The following is a 26,099-nucleotide window of genomic DNA, read 5'->3' as shown; positions in this document are numbered from 1 at the left end:
CACCTACCAATAAGCCCTTGGAGAAGGCTACTAGGCACAACCTCTGGCAATTTTATCAACTTAAGATGCAAAATACTGCCTTTATCCCAGGTTTTTTTAGTACCTAGCCTTATATGTTCCTTATTCTGGAACATTATGAAAATTTTCACTTGATGTATATCCTCTTACACTAGTTTTAACTAAAATAAAGAAGAATTTGTCTTAAAGATTTGGCTCATAGATAGGTCTAAAAAAGCCACTAGAATCAGGGAAGTGAGAACCATTAGAATCTTAAAGTAATATTCTCCCTCCATCTCTTTACTCGAGGGGTTCCTTCACTCTTCTTTCCAAGCCCAGATTGGGACTATATTGTCTTAGTGCTAAATGTAATTTCCTGGGAAGGGAACTATGATTCAATTACAATTACAATAAGATGCCCACAACTTATCCAAGCAGCTGTGGCTAGATTGAGAGATATTCTTGTGAAGACCAAACATGGCAACCAGGATCCCAAACTTGGGTGACCCTAGGGATTTATAGGAGGAGGTAATTCTTTAAAAAGGTGAAAATAATGAGATTGGGGCACTTATAGCAAAAGATAACTAGTCAGTCTCATTTAAAGACCATGATGGCAACATAAAACCTGAGAAGTAGTTCCTGGTTTTTGACAGAAAGTTATCAGTGAGTTGACTCAATTTTCTTTCAAGGAAAGTAGTGGAAAACCAGAGGCTGCAATATTAAGTGTCTTATCTCAAAAATAATTAGTTCACCTTTTCTCTGTATTTCTCTACAGAAAAGGAGCCATTCATTCTCTACAATTTCTATACCATACCTTAATTAAAATGCCACGAAGCTATACCCTGAAATTGGAGACCAGAGCATTGGGGGTAAGAACTAAGTGCTGTTTTGGTTAATAAATGATGGGTATTGCATCTTCCTGACATAAAAGGGAAGACATTGGCCACATCTACAATCAACTCCCCCGAGGAAGTAAAGTTGATTAAAACATTCTGAGGCCATAGCTAATTGGACACAAATTATAGATCCACAAACTGTTTCTAAATAGTTCAATAGCATCACAACCTACCCAGGATTTTAACAAATACACTCTGAGACTGGTTATGAATCTCATAAGCAATGAGAAGGCCCATTTTCTGCCTTTGTTTGTAAACAGTTTGAAACAAGCTTATAGATCATAAATGAGATGGTCAGGCTCAGGCGATGGAGCCAAAACCAGAAGGGGCTGGAGACACTGGGGCTCTGTGGCCAATGGCGATTTGATAACACTGGGCTCAAAACATGCTCCCCCTATATTTAGCTCTGAGGTCATATTCCATATCAATGTTCTCCCTCTCACCTCTCTTAAACCTTAGAATGCTGTACCCTTTTGTATTAACCACTAATATTTGTGGGGGCTCAAAACACACTTCGGTATAAGCCAGCAAAATTAAAACTTGTCCTTGAAAAATTCCCAGTATAACAAATCTATGATTATCTCCAGCTGGCTGGTGTCTATTTGGCCCATTGCTAGAATGCAAGGCACAACTTAATGCGACAAAGCCTCATGTAAAGCAGGGGCAGGACACTGGGCTTTCTCTACCTCATCCCCCAGCACCATGGTGTTTTACAGCTGATTGCTTGCTCCTTGTCTCTTTATCTGGCCTGGACAGCAGTCATGGCAATGTGTGTGAGAAAGGGTAGGCCTGTCACAGGCCATCCACTGGCCTACCAGTAAGATCCGCCACCTCAGAGAGGATGAAGGGTTTAGGATCTTCTACTGAGTTCCTCCTACTAAACCCTCCTGAGTCCTCCACTGAACTCAGAGTAAGTCAGTGGATTCATGGCCCAGAAAGGGGTTGATTCTGAAGAATGTGACAATAGTGGGCAAGTTCATTTGATCCCATCCCAAATGGCCATTCCCCATGTGCCAGAACAAGTCATGAGTAACCAATAAATGCATGCTTTTTTGTTGTCTCAGTGTAAACTTCAAGGGAGAGGAGTCTCATCACCCAATAGCCACTTCTTGACTTTTCTGTGACAATTAATTTTATGGGTCAACTTACTTGGGCCACAAGGTGCCCAGATAATCGGTCATATTATTTGGGGTGTTTCTGTGAATGTGTCTTTATTTTTTAAATTTTATTTATTATGTTATGTTAATCACCATACAATACTTTATTTTTTTATTTATTTATTTTTATTGAAGTACAGTTGACACACAATGTTACATTAGTCTCAAGTGTTCAACGTAGTGACTGGACAAGTCTAGACCTTATGCTATTCTCACTGCAAATGGAGCTACCCCCTGTCACCATGCAACACTGTTATAATACCATTGACTGTATTCCCTATGCTGTACCTTTTATTCCTGTGACTTATTCATCCATAACTGGAGGCCTTTATCTCCCATTCCCTTTGGTCCATTTTGCCCATCTCCCTACCCCCTCCTGTGAAGATGTTTTTAGAGGAGATTAACGTTTAAATTAGTGAACTCTGAGTAAGGCAGATTGCCTTCCATAATGTGGATGTGCCTCATCCAATCAGGTGAAGGCCTGGCTAGAACAAAAGACTGACCTTCTCCTGCCCGCTTCGGTAGTTGCAGGCACCCTTGTGACTGGTGTGTGTCCATGGCTCTACACCATCTGGAGAATAAGGCCTGCCTCCACACAAGGCCCCTGAGAATACTCCACATAAGAATTATAGAGTCAGGGGTCATTGGAGAGTCTACCTTCATGCTTTTTTGAGCAAAGCCTAGGGCTCTGGTCCAGAGGATAGTTACAAAAGTCAGCACAGAAAATGAGACTGGACAGAGCAGTCTCCCAGACTGCTCAACTCTCAGACAAGAGAGGATGAAGAATGAAGGCAAGGTCCAAAATTACCTTTTTGGGTTAGTGGTAGAAAACAAGAACTCACCTGCCAGCCAGAGTTGATCTCACAGATCCAAAGGTATGAAGAGAGGGATGTCAAGACAGAGCCTGAGTGAGCCTCAAGGTCAATAGCCCTCCTTCGGGTCATGTGTCCTCCTGAACCAGACAAATAGGCCTCTGTTTTTTATTTAACCAGAGCCAACTGGAAAATTAGATATTAAATATCTCTGAAGATGTCCATGAAACAAAAGCACATATTCCCTGTTTAAATAAATGTGGAGACCTCACCATCCATTTGTGGCTGCCCTCTCTTTATCCATCTTGGTTCTTCCCCGACGTGTAGTTCTTTCATTGCTACTTCAGAAATACCAGGATTAGCTGGATATTGCCATGATGTTTCAGTCTCCATATTGTAATCATCCATAGTAGATTTTACTTGAGTAATAATGATGGCTCTCTCTTCTCACAGGCTGTGCAAATCATGAACGGCCTGATTTACAGTGCATTGGGGTTTCTCTGTTTTGCATTATTTCTCGAAGAAGAGGAGAGAAAACATACTGGTTATATCCCTGTCGTGGTTACACTAACTTACATATTTTGGTCATTGCCATTTGTGAGTAAACCGTGGTGCTATTGATTTTAATATATTTTTTTTTAATTTGTCCAGTAAACTGCTCAAGAAATCAAGCAATGGGTAAAGACCCAGTGTCTGGCTCTATGGAGCTCATTTTGCTATGGAAACAGCCTTAACAAAATGGTGGGTGGGGGTGGAGAGTATATACTTAGGAAAAGTCTTTTTATGTTTGTTGAATGTTTTGATGAGTTCCTTGAGAAAGTGAGGTGTGCGTGCAGATGAGATTTTGAGAGCTTGAAGAGCAATAAAGAGAGTGGCTATCTGGATAACTACAAGGCTTTTTTTTCTCTTTTTTTTTTTTCTTTTTTTTTTTTTTTCCAGAGTGAAAACCCAAAGGCCTGACTGAGCTTAATGTCTGGGGCTATAGTAGTGATTTTTAGAGAGGTTACATAAGGAAAGACAAAAGAAAAGACATAGAAGGGCAAACAGGAATTTGGGGAAATGAAACCAAGATTTCTAAAGTGGGTATTTTGAGTAACAATATTGTAATAATTCCATAGGCATAGTTGCTGAGGTGCCCAATAGGGACATGCCCAATTATAAGGCACTACACTCAGGGAAGCCCAAAGCCATGGCTTCCCACAAGTTATTATTTGCTCACAGTTATATCCAATCCAGAAGGAAATTATCCATCAGGGGTCATTATATTCATAAGCAACATGATGTAGTAACACAACTGATACTCCAATTGTATCAAGTGTCCAACTGAACAGAGCAAGAAAGTTAACCCAAAGCCAAATTTTCCCTTGGAGGAGAAAGGGTTTTATGAGCTCCTTACCCATCCTTTTGCACTCCTCAACCAAAAACAGGGCTTCAGGGAGAGAAGATTTGAATGTAATAACTTTTTGTGAAAGGGCTCTGACACATAGTAATAAGTGCTCTGGATGGGAGACATTTCCTTAGAGACTTTCCTACAGCATGAGTCCTCAAGTTGAGGGCTTTTACCAACACTAAGAAACTTCGGGAAAGAATTGTAGGTCATAAAGAGAAATGCTTTAAGCTGAAAGAGTACAATGAATCACCCATTACAAGGCCCCCAGAAAGGATCCTAGGTCCAAGATATAGAAAAGAAGCTCACAGCAGAAAGTAACCACAACTAGTAATTATTCAATTTCATACTAGGGTGTATTGGGCACCTTCCAAAAGTGCTTCAGGTCTGTTTTATACAATTGTCCCAGCAACTCCATGATTGCTATTATTGATTCCCATTTTACAGATTAGGAAACCAAGACTTAGAAAACGTACGTAACTTCTACAGAGTGACCCAGAAGTAAAGTGTCAGACTAAGGTGCTTTTGCTTCCAGGACAGGAACTCATTTTCCTGGACTGCAAGATTCCCAGTCCCCCTCAGATGAGTCATCTTTTGTTAGTGCTATGGGCAGTTGGAAGGCAGGCATAAGGTATACCACTGGGGAAAATGATTAAGTTCCTGATATATCAGAAACAACAATTCTTTCAACTGCTACCAGCAGAAGATGTTAGCACTCAGGACATGATGTTTGTGGGAGACAACCTGTCACTCTTCGGATCAAATGAGTTCTGAAACTATTTCCTTTTACAGGATTAGGGGGGAAAGTTCTTGCAAGTGAGAGCTGCCCCACTGGCTAGTAGGGATTACTTACTAATAATTTATATCATGAGCTTAATAATTGACAGCCCAAAGAAGTGAACTACTTACTGCTCATTCCTCCTAAAGTCATTGTGAGATTGCTAAGTCCCATCACCAACAAGAAAGCTCCTTAACGACCAAAGAGGTTAAAAATGTTTTCTCATCTCTGTATCAACTATAACAGAGAAATAGTGAATCCATTTTCTAGAGCGTCTACTAGTGGTTGCATCACAGAACTGAAGTAATTAAAACCTTTTTCTTCTGAGAATTCTGTGATACTTTAGATCTCAAGAATGTCATTGGCATTGCAAAAGTACTTGTTTAGGGGACTATCAACAGGAGTGGGTGTTTACAAGTGACTGTTTCTATCCCCAGTTCATCTCCTCGGGATCCACCATCATAGGAGCACAGAAGCGTCCCACAAAATACAAGGTATGTTGAAATGGTTGGGAGCAATGCCAAAGATAAAAAGATTGCCTGGCATAAACTGAGGAGAAGAAAATATTACTTCTGAGCCAGCTTTTTTGGGGTGATAAAACTTTTCCAAATATTTGGATAGGAAAGAAGTCAATTTTTACAAGGATGCACTCAGTGCATATTTTAAGTATGGATGTTGTTGAGGATGCAGTGTGAAGAACAAGGTTTATAAGGTATCAGGTGTGAGGATTTTGATGGAATAAATCATCTCAACTATCTAAAGGGGTATATATAACCAAATAAAACAGACCTGAGAAGGGAGGAAAGGCAGGTGGAGCAAGTTTAGTATATCAGTGTTTCATTATGAACGGCATAAGACAAAATAATGTGTGAAAAGAGAATTGCCTTCAGCAAACCCAGGGCTAGAGAATATCATGGGAATACAGATCAGGTATTATTAAAATACATCCAGCAGAAGAGTCACATTTTCCTTTAGAACTTCTCCCACTGTGGTTAGGATCACAGTTCTAGAGGTCCATTGCCTGAATTCAAATTCTGACCACCCTACTACTAACTGTGTGAACCTCGGGCAAGTTAACTTTTTTGCTCTGTGCTTCTCTCCTCATTTGAAAAACACGTGGCTCCGCCTTCCCTGACCTCCACCGATTGTGAGGATTAAATGAGCAAATAAACAGCAGCCCCTGGCACACAGTGAGCACTCAATAAATGTTAGCTCCACTAATCAAAACCTACCAAGGAAGACAAGGTGGCTTTCAGGGACTGGTGAAAGAAACTGAAGAAATACGGTTTCATAATTCAGTGAAAGGTCTGCCTACTTTCCCCCCACCTCCCAAAAGGATGGGGTCAAAGAGATACAGGAGGCTATTTTGCTCAGCAGCAGCTTGGTGGTTAAAACTTTAGGCATTAAGTTTTTATACCTTTTTTTTAAATATCTACCACTGTTAACATTGGTTTTTATCCTATGCTTTTGCTAAGCTTTTTAATGCATTTCCAGGGTATACATGTGACCCAAATGTTACCCAGTATTGCTTTTTCCCCAGGGATATAAGTACATCACTCCTCACAGAAACACAGACTCTTCTACCTCAGGGATATTGTCAAGGAATTTCCCAAGCTAATGTGGCTCAACTTCACAAGGAGAAATCAAATAATTATTTATCAAGTCATGAAAAAAATGCTTTGGAAAAAATGTTCTAGTGGCAACACAATATTCTGTTATACTTAGGTACCATAATGTACCTAACACACCTAATATAGGGTGCTCAAATTCCAACAATTCAATCAAAAATATTTTCTGAGTTTCAGGCACGTTCTGGGTGTGTAGAATGTATGAGTGAACACACAGACAAAGATTGATTACCCTCGTGAAGCTTATATCCTAAAAGGGGAATAAAGACAATAAACATGACAAGTAAGGAAATAATACAATGTGCTTTACAAGGTGATAACTCGCATGGGAAAAAAAGAAAAGATGAAAGGGGCTGCCACTGGGGCTGTTTAAGTAAGATTATCCAAGTAAGTCTTATTAAGTAGGAGGCATTGGAACAAAGCCAGAGGGAGAAAGTTAGCCATGCAGATAGCCTATGGAACAAGGATTCCCAGCAAAGGGATCAGCCGTTGGAAAAGCCATAGAGTGAAAGCACGTCTGGCATGTTCTGGTGAGGAGACCGCTGATCTAAAGCAGAAAAAAGAATGTAGGGTTTGTGTCTTCTGCATGAACATTTTTAAAATTATTTTTTTAAATGAAATGCATTACATAGCCCCCTTATTCAGGTCCAGATATTTGAATTCAACAACTTTTATTTTCTGAAAACATACCTTATTTATTTTCATTTCCATTAACCTGGAAAAATCCGTAGCTGCCTAGGTAAATATATACCATCTTAATCAATTCTGGTTTTTTTAAGTGTACAATTCAGTTTTTTTTTTTTTTTTTTTTTTTTAGTGTAGTCACAGATATGTGCGACTATCACCACGGTCAATTTTAGAACATTTTCAATACCCCAAGAAGTAACCATGTACCATTTAGCTACTGCTCCCCATACCACACTCCCCCATTCTCCCCAGCCCAAGGAAACCACTAACCTATGTTCTGTCACCGTAGATTTGTCTATTCTGGACATTTTATTTTAAAAGCAATCATAAAAAAGGCGATCATACAAAATGTAATTTTTTTATGAACGGCTTCTTTCACTTAGCATAATGTTTTCAAGGTTCATCGATATTGTAGTGTATTATATCAGAACTTCAGCCTTTCTATGGCTAAATAATATTCCATGGTACAGCTATGCTACATTTTGTTTATCCATTCCTGAACATTTTGGGTTGATTCCACCTTTAGCCATCATGAGTAGTGCTGTTATAAATACTTGTGTGCAACATTTTATTTGAACATATGTTTTTAATTCTTTGTAGTATATAAGGAGGAGTGGAATTACATAGTTGTATGGTAACTCTGTTCAACCATTGGAGGAAATGACAAACTAGGTTTTCAAAGTGACTACTTTGAATGGTGTCATTTTGTATTCCCACCAGCAGTGTGTGAGGCTTTCTATTTCTCCATATCCTCACCAACACGTATTACCTAACTCTGATGATAGCCATCCTAGTGGGTGGGAAGTAGCATCTCACTGTGGTATGGATATGCATAGCCCTGATGACTACTGATGTCATGCATCTTTTCATATGCTATTGACCATTTGCATGTCTTCTTTGGAGAAATGTCTGTTCAAATCTTTTGCCCGTCTTAAAATTAGTTATTAGCCTTTTTTTATTATTCAGTCATAAGAGTTTTTATGTATTCTAGATACAAGCCCTTATCAGATATATGATTTGCAAATGTTTTTCCATTCTGTGGATTGTATTTTCACTTTCTGAGTAGTGTCCTTTGAAGCCCAGAAGCTTTAATTTTGTTGAAGCTCTAACTTATCTATTTTTCTTTTGATGTTCTTGCTTTTGATGTCATGTTTAAGAGTCCATTGCAAAAACCAAAGACACAAAGATTAATGCCCGTTTTCTTATAAGCATTTTATAGTTTCAGTTCTTATATTTAGGTCTTTGATCCATTTTGAGTTAATTTTTGTTGATGATGTAATGTAAGGGCCCTATTTCATTTTTTGCATGTCAATATCCAGTTGTCCCAGCAACATTTTTGAGAAGACTATTTCTCCCCCATTACATTGTCTTGGCACCCTTGTGAGTTTGTTTCTGGACTTGGAATTCTATTTCATTGGTCTAAATGTCTATTCTTAACACCAGTACCACAAAGTTTTGATTACTTTGTAGTACAATTTGAAATCAGAAAGTGGAGTCCTTCGATTTTTGCTCTTCTTTTTCAAGATTTTCATTTACTATTCTGAGTCTCTTTCAATGTCTATGAATTTTAGGATCAGCTTATCAATTTCTGTAAGGAAAAACAGCTGGGATTCTAAGAGGGATCACACTGAATCTGCAAGTCAATTGGGGGAGTATTGATCTTAACAGTATTAAATCTTCACATCCATACGAACATGGATATATTTTCATTACTCTTTCACAAATGTTTTTTAGTTTTCAGGGTATAAGTTTTGGACTTCTTTTATTAAATTTATTCCTAAATATTTTATTCTTTTTGATGCTATTGTAAATGGAATTGTTTTCTTAATTGTATCTTCAGATGGTTCATTTCCAGTGTAAAGGAATACCATTGATTTTTGTACATCAATCTTGTCATTTTGCTGAAGTCATTTATTAGTTCTAATAGTTTCCAGTGTATTCCTTAGAATATTCTGTATAGAAGAACATGTAATCTGTGAATAGATCCTTGACCAATCTGGATGACTTTTGTTTCTTTTTATTGTCTAATGCCCTGGCTAGAACCACTAATAGAATGCTGAGTAGAAGTTATGAGAGCAAACATTCTTGTTTTTTTCTCATCTTAGGAGGAAAGCTTTCAGTGAGTATGCAGTAAGTAAGCAAACCAATAAGTATGTTTGCTATGGGTTTTTCATAGATAACCTTCCCAGGTTGAGGAAGATGCCACCTATTCTAGTTTCTTGAGTGTTTAATCATGGAAGTGTCTTGGATTTTTGTCAAATGGTTTTTCTGCATTTATTGAGATGATCATGAGTTGCTTTTTATTTTATTATGGTGTATTACATTAATTGATTTTTGGAAATTAAACTGGCCTTGCATTGGTGGAATAAATCCCATTTGGTTGTGGTGTATAATGCTTTTTATATGCTGCTGGATTAGGTTTGTTAGCATTTTGCTGAAGGTTTTTGCATCCATGTTCATAAGAGATATTTGTGTACAGTTTTGTTGTTGCTGTTGTGATGCCTTGGTCAGGTTATGGTATCAGGGTAATAGTGGCCTCATAGAATGAGTTAGGAAGTGTACCCTCCTATTCTATTTTTGGAAGAGTTTGTGAAGAATTGATATTAATTCTTCTTTAGATATATGGTAGAAGAGACCATTGAAGTCATCTGGAACTGGGCTTTTTCTTTTTCTTTTTTTTTTTTTGAGATTTTATTTATTTATTTGAGAGAGAGAGCATGAGTGAGGGGAGAGGCGGAGGGAGAGGGAGAAGCAGACTCCCCGCTGAGCAGGGAGCCCAATGTGGGGCTCTATTCCAGTACCCTGAGATCATGACCTAAGCCGAAGGCAGACGCTTACCCAACTGAGCCACCCAGGTGCCCCTGGAACTGGGTTTTTTCTTCACGGAAGGTTTTTTATTTTTAATTCAAATCTCTTAATTTATTATAGATCTATTCAGATTTTCTATTTCTTCTTGGGTCTGTTGCAATAGTTTAACCTGCTAGGAATTTGTCCATTTCCTGTGGGTTATCTAACTTGTTGCCATATCTAACAATTTTGTCCCTAGTCAACATCAACATTGTCAACAGACCTTCCTTTACTTGCTTAATCATTTCCTTTAGTTCTCTGGCCATCTTTATAATGACTACTTTGAAATCTTTGTCTAATAAAGATTACATCTGGCCACTCTCACAGTTTCTGTTGCCTGTTTTTTTTTCTGGTATATAGCTGTATATACGCTTCTGTTTCTTTGCCTGTCTCACAAATTTGTTGTTGTTGCAAACTAGGCATTTTAAATAATATATTGTAGCAACTCTGGGCACTAGTTCTCGACCCTAGGGCTTATTATTGTTTTTTTTTTAAGATTTTATTTATTTATTTGAGAGAGAGAGCAGGGGGAGCGGGAGAGGGAGAAGCAGGCTCCCCACTAAGCTGGAAGCCCAATATGGGACTGGACCCCAGGACCCTGGGATCATGACCTGAGCCGAAGGCAGAGGCTTAACTGCTTAAACGGCTAAGCCACCCAGGCATCCGTAGGGCTGTTATTGTTATTTGATTTTTTTTAAAAAGGCTGGCTGAAATAATTTAGTGAAGTCTATTTCTCCCCCTCAGTGTTAAATTCCTCCTCAGGGGCAGGTGCACAGGTATACCTTTTAGGTATACCCACAGTCACCCCAAGATGTCTACTTCTCCCCCAGAAAAATTCTCTGAGCCAGAGCTCTGGTGCTAGGATGGCAGGGGGTGGGGGGAATGGCACAGGGACAATGGAGTGCTTCTCTCTGAGTGACACCCCTACTTTAATAGCTGAGGGCTTGGAGCTGCCCCAGGTCTCTGTTTGGCTCTCATGATATAGAACCCCTACCCCATAAAAAAGGGCAGGGGTGATCAGGGCATCTAGTACTTTCACTGGCACTGCAACCAAGATCAGGCCCTCATCCCACAGGTGGGGGCTAGGCAAAAGAAGAGAGTCCCCCTCGCTTGGCTGCACTCACTGCAACTTAGCCTCAGTTGCAAGGAGCTGGAAGCAGGATTAGAAATGCTCATTAGATGACCTGCTCCTCCAAGGGAGATAGCACTAGCTAGTTCTCTGAGCGGAATCTGACGGGGAAGGATCCCTCATCAACCCAGACTGGTCTTGCACACTGGCAAGGGTGTGGATCTTGGTTCAGATACCACAGACTCCTACAGTTTTGACGGAGCTTTTGTAGATTTCTTGAATAAATGTTTCTTCATTTGTCATAGGCCATTAGGACTGTTTCCAGAAATTTTAAATGTTGGGGTTTTTTTTAGTAATTGTCACTAATTTGGCTGAGTTGATCCATGGAGTTCCTCACACTCTCATGACAAAAGCAGAACGCTTCAAAAATAGTAACATTGCATATTTAATTCAAATGCTTGACTTATATGTGGAGTATAAGAAACAGCACAGAGGATCATAGGGGAAGGGAGGGAAAACTGAATGGGAAGTCATCAGAGAGGGAGACAAATCATGAGAGACTCGTAACTATAGGAAACAAATAACTATAGGTTGCTGGAGGGGAGGTGGGTGGGGGGAATGGGGTAATTGGTGATGGGCATTAAAGAGGGCATGTGATGTGATGAGCACTGTTATATACAACTGATGAATTACTGAACTCTACATCTGAAACTGATGATGTACGATACGTTGGCTAATTGAATTTAAATTAAAAAAAAAGAAAAAAATGTTTGATTAGGATTTTTTTGGAACGTAAATGTCTTTCTATAGGTGATCCTGGTTCATAAGCCTCTCTGACCTCATAAATGGTCATAGGGCATGCAGAGACATTGTAAGTGTGTTTGCTGGTGTGTACCACAACCTATCTTTGTACTAAGGAAGAGTCTTTCTAGCCAACACATTCAGCAGTAGAGCTCTACACTTCAAAAAGATAAAATTGAAATCCTTAGCACAGCATACTAGAGTCCTCATAATCCATCCTCTGCCCACTTCTCCAGACACATTTTATCCAACTCCCCTTCATGCCCTGTGTTCCAGCCACACCGAAAGCTTCATTTCCCTGAAAACGACCTGCTTTCCTATGCTTCTGAAATTTCGTATACACTGTTCTTTCTTCCAGTTCCGCTGTGAACTGAATCTGGCTATATCAAGGGAAGATAAGATCTACTGGAAAGAAGCCAGGGTCATAGCATGTAGGATGTGAAGGATGAAGCTTAGAAAATACATGGGATCTGAGAAAGTTCCAGAAGCAGGAACAGAAAGTCCAGAAGTGTAATAGCTATGTTTTTTAGCAAGGAGAATCTGGCCATATTGTTACCTTCACTAGACATCATACCTTCTGTCTAGCACCCAAGGGTCCCACTGTCCCCACTTCATGACATCCCAGCTGCCAGTTCTAGGAATGAATTCCAGTCTTTTGTTCATCTTTAAGTTACTTGCTCAAGATTCACAACCCTTAGGAGGAGCATTTCACTGGCAATGCCCTGGATATGCCTCCTACAGATTGAAGAAAGGGAGGTAGGTCCTTTCTCTTCTGGCTGTCGAGGTAAAGTCTGATAAACTTCTTTCATAAAGACTAAACTTGATTTGATGAGCACTGGGTGTTATATGCAAATAATGAATCATTGAACATTACATCAAAAACATATAGAATGTTGTTCTATATGTTGGCTAATTGAATTTAAATTTAAAAAAAAAGACTAAACCAGTGAGGAGAGCACCTGGAATGAAAGGGGACTGCCTTCTAGACAATCAAAAATTAGTATGCCCACTTAAGTTCTTTCTTTGGTTGACCAGCATCAAATCACCTCCTTCTTCCCATTATTAAAAAAAAATCCTCTTTAAAACGTAACTATTCCTTATGCGTATATATAAAACCCTGGAGCCCCTTTTCAAAGGGGAAGAGTTTCTCTGCACAGGTCATGCAAGGTCCACAGTGCCATTCTAAAGAGAGTGGATGCTTTCTTGAGGGAAGTTGGCAACTATGGAAAGGTATTAAGTACTAAGGTGACCTGACTGGGGTAGGAATGACACTGGCAAATCCTGGACCTGAGGCTTATTCATAGCATGATGTTTATGAAATTTTATTAAATGAAACTGTTTGTCATCTTGTCTCCCCCATTTGATTGTGAGATGCTTGAGTAGAAGCCTGAGTTTATCCCTAACACAATGTTTAGCATGTTGCAGCACTGTTTAATTATTTGTTGAATAAATAAACACCTCATCTGAAAAAACTTCTTTATCTTGTTGGGTTCCAGACAAATTTGAGGCAGAGTCCTGATATCAACGTCAATAAGATTCCAGAGAATCAGATAAAAAATGTCCAGTTTGAATGTTCTAGAGTGGACAACAGACTGATTGCTTCATCAAACCCTGCTTATACTGCCCATGACCAGTTTTCTTTGTTTGTCTTTGCAGCTTATTTATAGCCTTGTTATGAACATCTTAAGTGTCTGCTTTTCTATAGTTGGTACAATAATATTAAGCATTGCATGTTTCACGTATCATGCAGACACCAACGAATACGTTTGGACACATGTAAGTACCAAGTTTAATAACAACTGGATCCAAATTTTAGATATAAATGAAAAAACTATGGTAAATGATGTATGTTGCAGTGGGCAAGGTATGGAAGAACAACGAAATTTGACCACCATCTTTGGCATAGAAATATAAAAGCAAGCTATATCTCCTCCAAATTTTTGCCATGGGAATATTTAAAAATCACTTTTAGTCCAACTAAAGAAACACTAGAAACCTCAGAGAGAGATCAGAGCTATCATTATGTGAAGATAAAGTGATAAGATCCTAGAAAACTCCAAAGACTCAGCTAAAAACTACTGAAACAAAACAGTAGGAAAGTATCTGGGTGAAAGAAAAACATAGACAATTAATACATTTTTTTTTTTTTAGAGAGGGAGGGGGAGAGAGAATCTTAGGCAGACTCCAGGCCCAGTGCAGAGCCCGAAGTGGGGCTTAATCTCATGGCCCTGAGATCATGACCTGAGCCGAAGTCAAGAGTTATACCCTTAACCATCTGAGCCATCCAGGCTTCCAATACATTTTCTTTATACTAGAAATCACCACTTAGATATTGAAGTAGAAAAAAATAATAAATAACCCAATCAAAATAACAACAAAAACTGTAAAAACATAATGAGGGCTGTAAAAAGGAACTGAATACCTTGAGAAACTACATTCTTGAATGCAAATTCACAATATCATAAAATTGCAAGATTCTGCAAATTAATACATAAATGTGATGCAATTCCGTTTAGAATCCCAACAAAGGTTTGGGAGGGAATGCAATGAAACTACTGTAAAATGTGTATGGATGGGAAAAAAAGATTGTGTGAAAAGTGCCAAGAAAGTCTGGAAGCCACATAATGGTTGGGGAGGGCCAGACAACTTGCTGCACCAGAAATGAAAATATATGAGTAGACTATTATAATAAAAAATGGCAGAGTATTTATACACTAAAAGAAAAATTGATCAAAGAACAGAGAGTTGAGAAATACATCCTATTATAGGCAAAAAAATATTATTTTATGGGAGATCAGTTTACCAGTCAATATGGAAAAGGTGAAATTTAATAAAGTAACATTAAATCAATGAGCTCTCCATTTCAAAGAAAATAGTAATGGGCTCTACTTGCCCAATGTGTAAAAAGAAATCACAGATTAAATGAATGAGCATAAAAAATAAATAGATAATAAGCACAAAAACCACCAGACAATGGCATAAAGTATAGAATTAGTACATCAGTTACAAAAGCAAAAAAAGAAAACCAAGAGGGGTGCCTGGATGGTTCAGTCTGTTAAGTGTCTGCCTTTGCTTGGCTGGGGTCACGATCCCAGGGTCCTGGGCTCCCTGCTCAGTGGGGAGTCTGCTTCTCCTTCTCCCTCTGCCCCTCCCCTCACTTGTGCTCTCTCTCTCTCTCAAATAAATAAATAAAATCTTTTGAAAAAATAAAATAAAATAATAAATAAGAAAGAAAACCAAAAATTAAATAGGAAAAAGAAATATATTTCAAGTCACAAATACTACATCTTTAATATGCTACAGGCTGAGATAAGAATAGCCTAAAGAGAGGGACCACAGCAAGGGTGAGGCCACCTCCTCAGCAGGCCCTGAGCATGGTGCCACACAGGATTATTCTCAAGCCTTGAAATCTAAACAATTGCCCTGTTGGGTTTTGGGCTTGCTTGGGGCCCATGACACCTTCTTTCCTCCTTATATCTCCCTTCTGGAATGGGAATATCTATCATATGCCTGTCCCACCAGTTATGTCTTAGAAGTAGATAGCTTGCTTGTTTCCTGGTTTTACAGGTCCCCAGATGGAGAAGAATTTTACCCTGAAATGAACAATACTATGAGTCTCATCCATAACTATTTAAGACAATTTAGATGATGAGATTTGGGGCTTTTTGATCTAATGACATTCAGGTCATTGGAGTTGATGTCAAAATGGGTCAAAACTTTTGGAGATTTCAGGATCAGGTGACTATATTTTGTACATGGGAGGGACATGAACTTAGAGGCAGGGCAGAGACAGACTGTTATGGGTTGAATTGTGTCCCCAAAAAAGATATGTCCTAACCCCCAATACCTCAGAAAGTGACAGTATTTGAGAACAGGGTCTTTGCAGATGTAATTAGCTCAGATGAGGTCATACAAGAGTAGGGTGGGCCATTGATCCAGTATAAGTAGTGTCCTTATAAGAAGAAAGAAATCTGGACAGAGACATGGAAGGAAAATGACCATATAAGCATGGTGGCAGAGGTTGTAGTTATGCTGTTACAAGCCAAGAACACTTGGCTACCAGAAGCTGAAAGAGGCAAGGAAGAATCTTCCCCTAAAGACTTTGGAAGGAGAATTCTCTTGCCAATGGCAATGCATTCTTTTTGGACTTTTACCCTCCAGAACTGTGAGACAATAAATTTCAGTTGTGTTAAGCCATGCAGATGCAATACTTTATTACAGCAGCCCTGGGAAACTAGTATAGCAGGCCAGTAAATAGCCACCCCTTTTTCTCCTTTCATGTTCTGAGCCAGCTGAGATAAGATACAAGAATCAAGCAGGTGTAGATGAAACTATCAGCTTTATTGTGATTACTATAGTTGGAGAACAAGTTTTAAATCTTTGACCAAATGAGCTTGCTGATACCTCCTTCCGTGAATTAAACTTATCTACCTAGTTACAAATAAATGATAGGTCTCCCTGTGCTGGGACCTGACAATTCTCAGAAATGGGGTCACAAATACAAACGATTCTGAAAAAAGAACCCAGAAAGGGTGAAATCACCAATTAGATAAATCTCTGCTTCTCAAATGGGGAATTTTAAGTAAGGGGCATTGAGACACACTAGAAGCCACTCTTAAAGTGGCTTTAAAAAACTCCTACTTCAGGCCATGGTAGAAATGTGGGAAGTGAGGGAGAATGGCTCCACTTAATACATGTAATAATGCCTACAACACAAAGGTCAAAAGAAAATAGAACATGCAAATTATATGTGCAGTAAATGGGAAAGCATAAAACACAAATCATGCAATCAGTCTTACCAAAAGAGAAAGTACAAAGAGAGAAAAGATGCATTCAGTGCCAAACCCTGAAGAATTCCACCCAGACCACGGTACTAAAGTAAGGTACTAAGGTAAGCTCTCTGCTCTTCAATCTTGTCACGTGTAGAAGAGAAATAAAAGTATCCAACTTGTAGGGTTGTCGCTAGAAGTAGTACTTAACAAAATGCAAGGTACATATATAAGTACTTGATAAATTTAAAATGTATTTTGTTCTTATGAAAAATACACAAAAATAATCATGGTGGTGTGAGACCAATATGATGAATGGTATTTATTCCCTTTTACTAAGATTGTTCTTGTATAATTTTTAAATGGCTAATTAATATGAGAAATGTTTCTTTTCTTTTTAATTCAGATGGCTGGTAGTATGCTTTTACAATATTTACTCTTCAGCACCATCACGGAAGTGATCTGTGCATGCATAACTATCAGATGGATTGTAGTAGCATTGAGTCATCCAGAATACAGTGAAAAGAGTGAGTAATTTTGTTTCTGGCTGGCTGATCAGGATAATACAGCTTCTGTTAAGAGCCGGGTGATGGGTATTAAGGAGGGCACATACTGCATGGAGCAGTGCGTGTTTTATGAAAACAATGAGTCATGGATCACTACATCAAAAACTAATGATGTATTGTATGGTGACTAACATAACATAATAAAATTTAAAAAAGAACCCTCTCTGCAGGGAAACACTCAAAATCCTAGAGGAGAACACAGGCAGTAACCTCTTTGCCATCAGTGTAGCAACTTCTTACTAGATATGTTTCCTGAGGCAAGGGAACAAAAGCAAAAAATAAACCATTGGGACTTCACCAAGATAAAAAGCTTCTGCACTGAGAGGGAAACAATCAATACAACTAGAAGGTAACCTATGGAATGGGAGAAGATGTTTGCAAGTGACATACCTGATAAAGGGTTAGTATCTAAAATATACAAAGAACTTAAAAAACTCAACACCCAAAAAACAAATAATCCAGTTAAAAAATGGACTGAAGACATGAATAGACATTTTTCCAAAGAAGACATACAGATGGCCAACAGATACATGAAAAGATGCTCAACATCACTCAGCATCAGGGAAATACAAATCAAAACCACAACAAGATACCACCTCACACCAGTCAGAATGGCTAAAATTAACAACACAGGAGACAACAGGTATTGGCAAGGCTGCAGAGAAGGGGGAACCCTCCTACACTGTCGGTGGGAATGCAAACTGGTACAGCCACTCTGGAAAACAGTATGGAGGTTCCTCAAAAAGTGAAAAATAGAACTACCCTATGATCCAGCAATTGCACTACTAGGAATTTACCCAAAAGATAAAAAAGTACTGATTTGAAGGGATACATGCACCTCAATGTCTTTTAGACTTGCATCACCCAGGAGATTAATAGAGGAAATACATAGACTGAAGAGGTTTCATGGGTCATACCAGCAATATGGGGACACCAAATGCTATAGACTCTGAAATTCAAATTTAGTTATAAATTTTTGTTTCCAAAGTTTGAGATCTTCATATCCCTTCAGAAAATAAAGATTTTAGGGGACACTGAAGAAAGTACTTCTGGAATAGAAAATAAGGCTCTCTAAAAATCTATTCCTCCAGGGGCACCTGGGTGGCTCAGTTGTTAAGCGTCTGCCTTCGGCTCAGGTCGTGATCCTGGGGTCCTGGGATTGGGCCCCGCATCAGGCTCCCTGCTTGGCGGGAAGCCTGCTTCTCCCTCTCCCGCTCCTTCTGTTTGTGTTCCCTCTCTCACTGTGTCTCTCTCTGTCAAATAAATAAATAAAATCATTTTTTAAAAAAATCTATTCCTCCATAAAATATATGTGAGAACACTGGCAAAAGTTGCCAAAATTAACGTTTCATAACTCTGGAAATTACTCAAAATTGGCAACAATCCAGGGAACATTTATGCAAGAAAAAACGTCTGACTCTTGGTAAGAACAGTGAGTTTTGTTATAATTTGTTATAATTTGCCCTGTTCCCATCCACCTTGCTCTATCTCCACAGTAGCCTTTAAATGAAATAACCTTGCAACCACAGTACCTGTGAGAAACACCAACCTAACAACCACAAGAGGAGGAAACCTGAGATTGGAGTTCCCCAAAAAAGCCCCATTCCCAGAACATTATGATTGATTTGGCTGGCAGCTCCCTGGCTAGCAGTTCACTGGCAAGGCCCTCCTTATTGACCTCGGAGCTCAGTAACTGTGAAAAGTTGTTCCTGGATGTTTGTCACAATAATCAGAGTGCACATACTGCATGGAGCACTGGGTGTTATATGCAAACAATGAATCATGGAACACTATATCAAAAACTAATGATGTAATGTATGGTGATTAACATAACAATAATAAAAATAAAATAAATAAAATAAATAAATTATTTAATTTCTCTAAAAAAATAATCATAATCAGTGGCATATAACATGGCCTTTGCCTAAAGCAGTGGTAAAAGTTGGGGAAAACAAGAGGCTTACCAAAAAACTTAATAGAAAAAACTGAGGAGTAAGATGTCCAATGGGGACCTTGAAACTATGGCAGTACCTGGAAATAAAGAAGTCCATGTGCATTTGCAGAGACATATGCCTGCCAAGGAAGACCTGCCAGTACTCTAATCTCCCACCGCTGGCTGACCTGAAGCAGTCTGCAAGCAGTAAATGATAGCTAAGGTAGAGTTGCAACCTGTCTTCCAAGGCCTTAAAGACTTACCCCAACACACACACACACACACACACACACACACACACACACACACACACACACACACACACAGCTTCTCAACAAAGACTGAGAAATTTCTTGGCTCAAAGCAGGTAAGGAAATCTATGTCTAATCATTTAATGACCACTAAGCTAACAGAGCAGAGATATCAATGCTCACACAGGACAAACATGAATACTCTACACAGTTAGTTCAGGAAAGCCACCAAATAGACTAATGAAAACAACAACAAAAACCAACCCCTGGGAAGATCTGATTTCCAACATTGCTACATTATATTATTTTAAATATGCAGTTTTTAACAAAAGAAATAATGAGATATGCAAAGAAACAGAAAAATATGACCTAAACACTGGGGGAGAAAAGCAATAAAAGTTGCATCAAAGGAAGCCTAGCTATTGAACTTACTGGAATAAAAAAAACTTTAAATTATCTATGATAAGTATGCTCAAAGAACTGAAGAAACCATGTCTAAAAAATCTAAAGGAAAATATGGGAGCAATGTTTTATGAGAAAGAATATCAATAAAGACATAGAAACAATTAAAAAGAATCAAGTAGAAATTCCAAAGCAGAAAAACACATAATAACTAAAATGAAAATATCACTCAAAGGGCTCAACAGAACATTTGGTCTGACAGAAGAAATGATCCACAAACTTAAAGATAGGTCAATTAAAATTATCTACTCTGTGGAACAAAATGATAACAAGTGAAGAAAAATGAATAGAGCTTCAGACACTTTTGAAACATCATCAGTCATACCAAAATGTGCATAATGGAAGTCACATAAGGGGAAGAGATAGAGAAAGAGAAAGCTACACAAAGAATTTTTGGGAAGTATATTGGATGAAAACCAAAAATTTGATGAAAAACATTACACATCCAAAAAGGATAAACTAAAAAAGATCCAAAACTAGACACATCATTAACAAAATGCCAAAAGGCAAAGATCAAGAGAAAATCTTGAAATCAGCCAAAGACAAGGAATTCATTCTGAAAAGGGAATCTTCAATAAAATTCCTCATCAGAAACCATAGAGGCCAGAAGACAGCAAGTGGGATGACATCTTCAGAGCAATGAAAGAAAAATACCATCAACCCAGAATTATATATAATACTATAACAATATTAATAATAAAATAATATTGTTAATAAATTTAAAAACAATAAAAATAATAAAAAATAAAAATGTAATTAAAGTGGTATAAAAGAAAAATAAATAAAATGGCGTGAAAGGAAACATTCATGTAACATAAGAGAGAGCAGTAATGGACAAACAGAATAACAAAGACATACAATATAGAAAACTGCAAAATATCAGACATAAACCCATCTTATTTGTAGCTACATTAAATGTATATGGACTGGACACTAATGATAAGGCAGAGATTGGCAAAATGGATTTTTAAGATGTATTCCAATTAAATGCTATATACAAGAGACACACCTTAGATTCAAAGACACAATTAGGTTGAACATAAGTATGGAAAAATATATGCCATATAACAGAAACCAAAAGAGAGGTGGAGCAGCTATAGTAATGTCAGACGAAATAGACATCAAGACAAAAGTTGTTACTAGACATGAAGGACATTTTTATAATGATTTTTTTAAGTTCGATCCACCAGGAACACATAGCAATTGTAAGCACATATGCATTAACAATAGAGTCCTGAAATACATGAAGCAAAACCTGACAGATTTGACAGGAGAAATACAAAATTTTAAAAACAACAGTTGGCAACTTCAATACTCCATATTCAATAATTTACAGGAAAATTGTGCAGAAGGGAAAGGCTATAGGAGAAATTGAATGACACTATTAACTAACTAGACCTAATAGACATCTATACAAAATTCCACCCAACGATGCAAAGTACATGTTCTTTTCAGGTGCAAATAGGTTATTCTGGTGCACAAAGATTATTCTCCAGGATAGACCGTATTTTAGGTTGTAAAACAAGTCTCAATAAATTAAAAGGATGGAAATCATACAAAATATGCTTTCTGATTATAATGGAATTAAATTAGAAATCAGTAAAAGAAGGAAATTTTAAAATATCACCAATACCAACTTGCATTCCCACAACCAGTGTAAGAGGGTTCCCCTTTCTCCACAACCTCGCCAACATTTGTTGTTTCTTGCCTTGTCAATTTTTGTCATTCTAACTGGTGTAAGGTGGTATCTCAATGTGGTTTTCATTTGAATTTCCCTGATAGCTAATGATATTGAACATTTGTTCATGTGTTTGTTAGTCATTTGTATGTCTTCTTTGGAGAAGTGTCTGTTCATGTCTTCTGCTCATTTTTTGACTTGATTATTTGTTTTGGGGGTGTTGAGTTTGAGAAGTTCTTTATAGATCTTGGATACCAGCCCTTTATCTGTAATGTCATATGCAAATATCTTCTCCCATTCCGTGGGTTGCCTCTTTTGCCTGTTTTGTTAACTGTTTCCTTTGCTGTGCAGAAGTTTTTATCTTGATGAAGTCCCAAAAGTTCATTTTCTCTTTTATTTCCCTTGCCTTTGGAGACGTGTCTTGAGAGGAGTTGCTGCAGCCAATGTCGAAGAGGTTGCTGCCTATGTTCTCCTCAGGATTTTGATGAATTCCTGTCTTGCATTGAGGTCTTTCATCCATTTAGAGTTTATCTTTGTGTATGGTGTAAGAGAATGGTCAAGTTGCATTCTTCTGTATATAGCTGTCCAATTTTCCCAGCACCATTTATTGAAGAAACTGTCTTTTATCCATTGCATTTTTTTTCCTGCTTTGTTGAAGATTAGTTGACCACAGAGTTGAGGGTCCATATCTGGGCTCTCTATTCTGTTGCATTGATCTATGTGTCTATTTTTGTGCCGGTGATCACAGCTTTGTAATATAGCTTGAAATCAGGCAACGTGATGGCCCCAGCTTTGTTCTTATTTTTCAAGATTTCCTTGGCAATTTGGGATCTTTTCTGGTTCCATACAAATTTTAAGATTGTTTGTTCCAGCACTTTGAAAAATGCCGTTGGTATTTTGATTGGGATGGCATTGAAAGTATAAATTGCTCTGGGCATCATAGACATTTTAACAATGTTTATTCTTCTGATCCCTAAGCATGGAATATTTTTCCATCTTTTTATGTCTTCTTCAATTTCTTTCATAAGTGTTCTGTAGTTTCTAGAGTATAGATCCTATACCTCTTTGGTTAGGTTTATTCCAAGGTATCTTATGGTTTTTGGTGCTATTTTAAATGGAATCTATTCCCTAATTTCTCTTTCTACAGTTACATTGTTAGTGGATAGGAGAGCAACTGATTTCTGTGCATTACTTTTGTATCCTGCCACATTACTGAATTGCTGTATGAGTTCTAGTAATTTGGGGGTGGAGGCTTTTGGGTTTTCCACATAAAGTATCATGTCATCTGCAAAGAGAGTTTTACTTCTTCTTTGCCAATCTGAATACCTTTTATTTCTTTTGTTGTCTGATTGTTTTTGCTAGGATTGTAGGAGAAGTCTACACATTCAATGCAATCTCTATCAAAATACCATCTACATTTTTCACAGAGCTGGAACAAACAATCCTAAAATGTGTATGGGACCAGAAAAAAACCTGAATACCCAGGGGAATGTTGAAAAAGAAAATCAAACCTGGGGGCATCACAATGCCTGACTTCAAGCTATATTACAAAGCTGTGATGAAGACAGCATGGTACTGGCACAAAAACAGACACATAGATCAATGGAACAGAATAGAGAGCTCATAAGTGGACCCTCAACTCTGTGGTCAATTAATCTTCGACAAAGCAGGAAAAAATATCCAATGGAAAAAAAACAGTCTCTTCAATAAATGGTGATGGGAAAATTGGACAGCCACATGTAGAAGAATGAGACTGGACCATTCTCTTACACCATACACAAAAATAAACTCAAAAATGGATGAAAGACCTCAATGTGAGACAGGAATTCAACAAAATCCTGGAGGAGAACATAGGCAGCAACCTCTTCGACCTTGGCTGCAGCAACTCCTCTCAAGACACATCTCCAAAGGCAAGGGAAATAAAAGAAAAAATGAACTTTTGGGACTTCATCAAGATAAAAACTTCTGCACAGCAAAGGAAACAGTTAACAAAACAGGCAAAAGTGGCTACCCACGGAATGGGAGAAGATATTTGCATATGACATTACAGATAAAGGGCTGGTATCCAAGATCTGTCAAGACCTTCTCAAACCCAACACCCCCAAAACAAATAATCAAGTCAAAAAATGAGCAGAAGACATGAACAGACACTTCTCCAAAGAAGACATACAAATGGCTAACAGACAAATGAACAAATGCTCAACATCACTCAGCATCAGGGAAATACAAATCAAAACCATATTGAGATACCACCTTAAACCAGTTAGAAGGGCTAAAATTAACAAGACAGGAAATAACAAATGTTGGCGTGGATGTGGAGAAAGGAGAACCTTCTTACACTGTTGGTGAGAATGCAAGCTGGTACAGCCACTCTGGAAAACTGTATGGAGGTTCCTCAAGAAGTTAAAAATAGAGTTATTCTATGACCCAGCAACTGCACTACTGGGTATTTACCCCAAAGATACAGATGTAGTGAAAAGAAGGGGCACCTGCACCCCAATGTTCATAGCAGCAACATCCACAGCCAAACTGGAAGGAGCCGAGATGTTCTTCAACAGATGAATGGATAAAGAAGATGTGGTTCATATATACAATGGAATATTACTCAGCCATCAGAAAGGATGAATACCTACCATTTACATCAACATAGATGGAACTGGAGGAGATTATGCTAAGTGAAATAAGTCAGTCAGAGAAAGACAATATCAGATGGTTTCACTCATATGTGGAAGATAAGAAATAGAGCAGAGGATCATAGGGGAAGGGAGGAAAAACTGAATGGAAAGAAATCAGAGAGGGAGTCAAACCAAGAGAGACTCTTGTCTCCAGGAAACAAACGGAGGGTTGTGGAAAGGGAGGTGGGTAGGGGGCTGGGGTAACTGGGTGATGGGTGTTAAGGAGGGCATGAGATGTGATGAGCACTGGATGTCATCCCCAACTAATAAATCATTGAATACTACACCAAAAACTAAAAACAAACAAACAAAACTATGTGGGCTGATTAATTTAAATTTTAAAAAAGAGGTAATAAAAATCTGAATAGATTCATCACAAGTTAAGAGTCTGAATTAATAATCAAAAGAAATAAAGAAAAGCCCAGTCCCAGGTGGCTACATTGTAAATTCTACTAAAAAAATTTTTAAAAGAGAGAGAGCGTGTGCACATGCATGCAAGTGGGGTGCGGTGGGGGAAGGGGCAGAGGGGAGGGAGAGAGAGAATCTTAACCAGTCTCCATCCTCAGTGCAGAGCCTGACATGAGGCTCAGTCTCACGACCCTGAGATCATGACCTGAGCCGAAATCAAGAGCAGGATGTTTAATTGACTGAGCCACCCAGTCACCCCTCTACTAAACACTTGAAGAATTAGCACTAATATTTTACAAATTGTTCCAGAAAAGAAGAGGAGAGAATACTTCCTGACTCACTCTATGAGGCTAGTTATTACCTTGATACCAAAACCAGACAAATACATCAAACAAAAGGAGAGTATAGACCAGGATCCATTATGAATATAAATGTGTAAAACCTCAAAGAAAAAAACGCTAGCAAATGGAATCCAGCAATATTACAAAAGTACCATACATCATTACCAATTAGGATTTATCTTAGGAATTCAGAGCTGGTTTAACATGAAAATCAAATGTAATACATGCTGATAAATACCATGCTCATAAAATAAGAGACAAAAAAACACATGACTATCTCAATAGGCATAGAAAAAGCATTTAACAAAATCCAACACCCTTTCATGGTTAAAAAAAAATTCAACACACTAGGAATAAAAGGGAATTTCCTCAACCTGAAAAGGGGTATTTAGTTGTGGGGGGAAAAAATCCACAATTAACATCATACTTGATGAAGAATTATTGAATCCTTTTGCTCTAAGATCTGGAACAAGACAAGGATGTCTGCTTTTGCCATTTATATTCAACATTGTACTGGAGCTTCTAGCCAGATAAATTAGGCAATAAAAAGAAATGAAAGCATCCAGGTTGGTTGGTCAAGGAAAAAGTAAAACTAACTCTTTGTAGCCAATATGATCTTGTGTATATAAAATGCTAAGAAATCCACACACAAAAAAATCTAGTAGAACTAATAAACAAGTTCAACAAGTTGGTAGGATATAAGATCAATATATGAGAAAATCAATTGTTATTTCTGTAAATGAAAGCACAATTACAATAACATCAAAAAATAAAATGCTTATATAACTTATATTCAGGAATAAATTTAACAAGAGGAGTGTAAGACCTGTCCACCACAAATTAGAACCCATTATTGAAAGAAATTAAAGAATATTTAAACAAATGGAAAAATCCCATGTTCTCAGAAGATTTAATATTAAGATGGTAATACTCCCCAAATTAAATCTGAGATTTAAC

General features: G+C 38.0%; 1 protein-coding gene across 1 annotated transcript; it reads left to right on the top strand.

The window, feature by feature from the left end:
* Positions 1 to 821: 821 nt before the first annotated feature.
* On the top strand, positions 822 to 17,363 carry LOC148162599 (membrane-spanning 4-domains subfamily A member 3-like). The gene is made up of 5 exons (XM_088017469.1): positions 822 to 866; positions 3,316 to 3,459; positions 5,465 to 5,521; positions 13,716 to 13,835; positions 17,235 to 17,363. Exons 1-5 carry the CDS (start codon positions 822 to 824, stop codon positions 17,361 to 17,363), a joined length of 495 nt encoding a protein of 164 aa, XP_087873595.1.
* The last annotated feature ends 8,736 nt before the right edge of the window (positions 17,364 to 26,099 follow it).

This window comes from Eumetopias jubatus, unplaced genomic scaffold (assembly GCF_037043125.1).
Source record: "Eumetopias jubatus isolate StellerSeaLion01/CBP00866 unplaced genomic scaffold, mEumJub1_p1.0 scaffold_13, whole genome shotgun sequence".
Lineage (NCBI taxonomy): Eukaryota > Metazoa > Chordata > Mammalia > Carnivora > Otariidae > Eumetopias > Eumetopias jubatus.
Note: the sequence above shows the minus strand (reverse complement) of the source record. Positions and strands in the feature narration are given on the sequence as shown.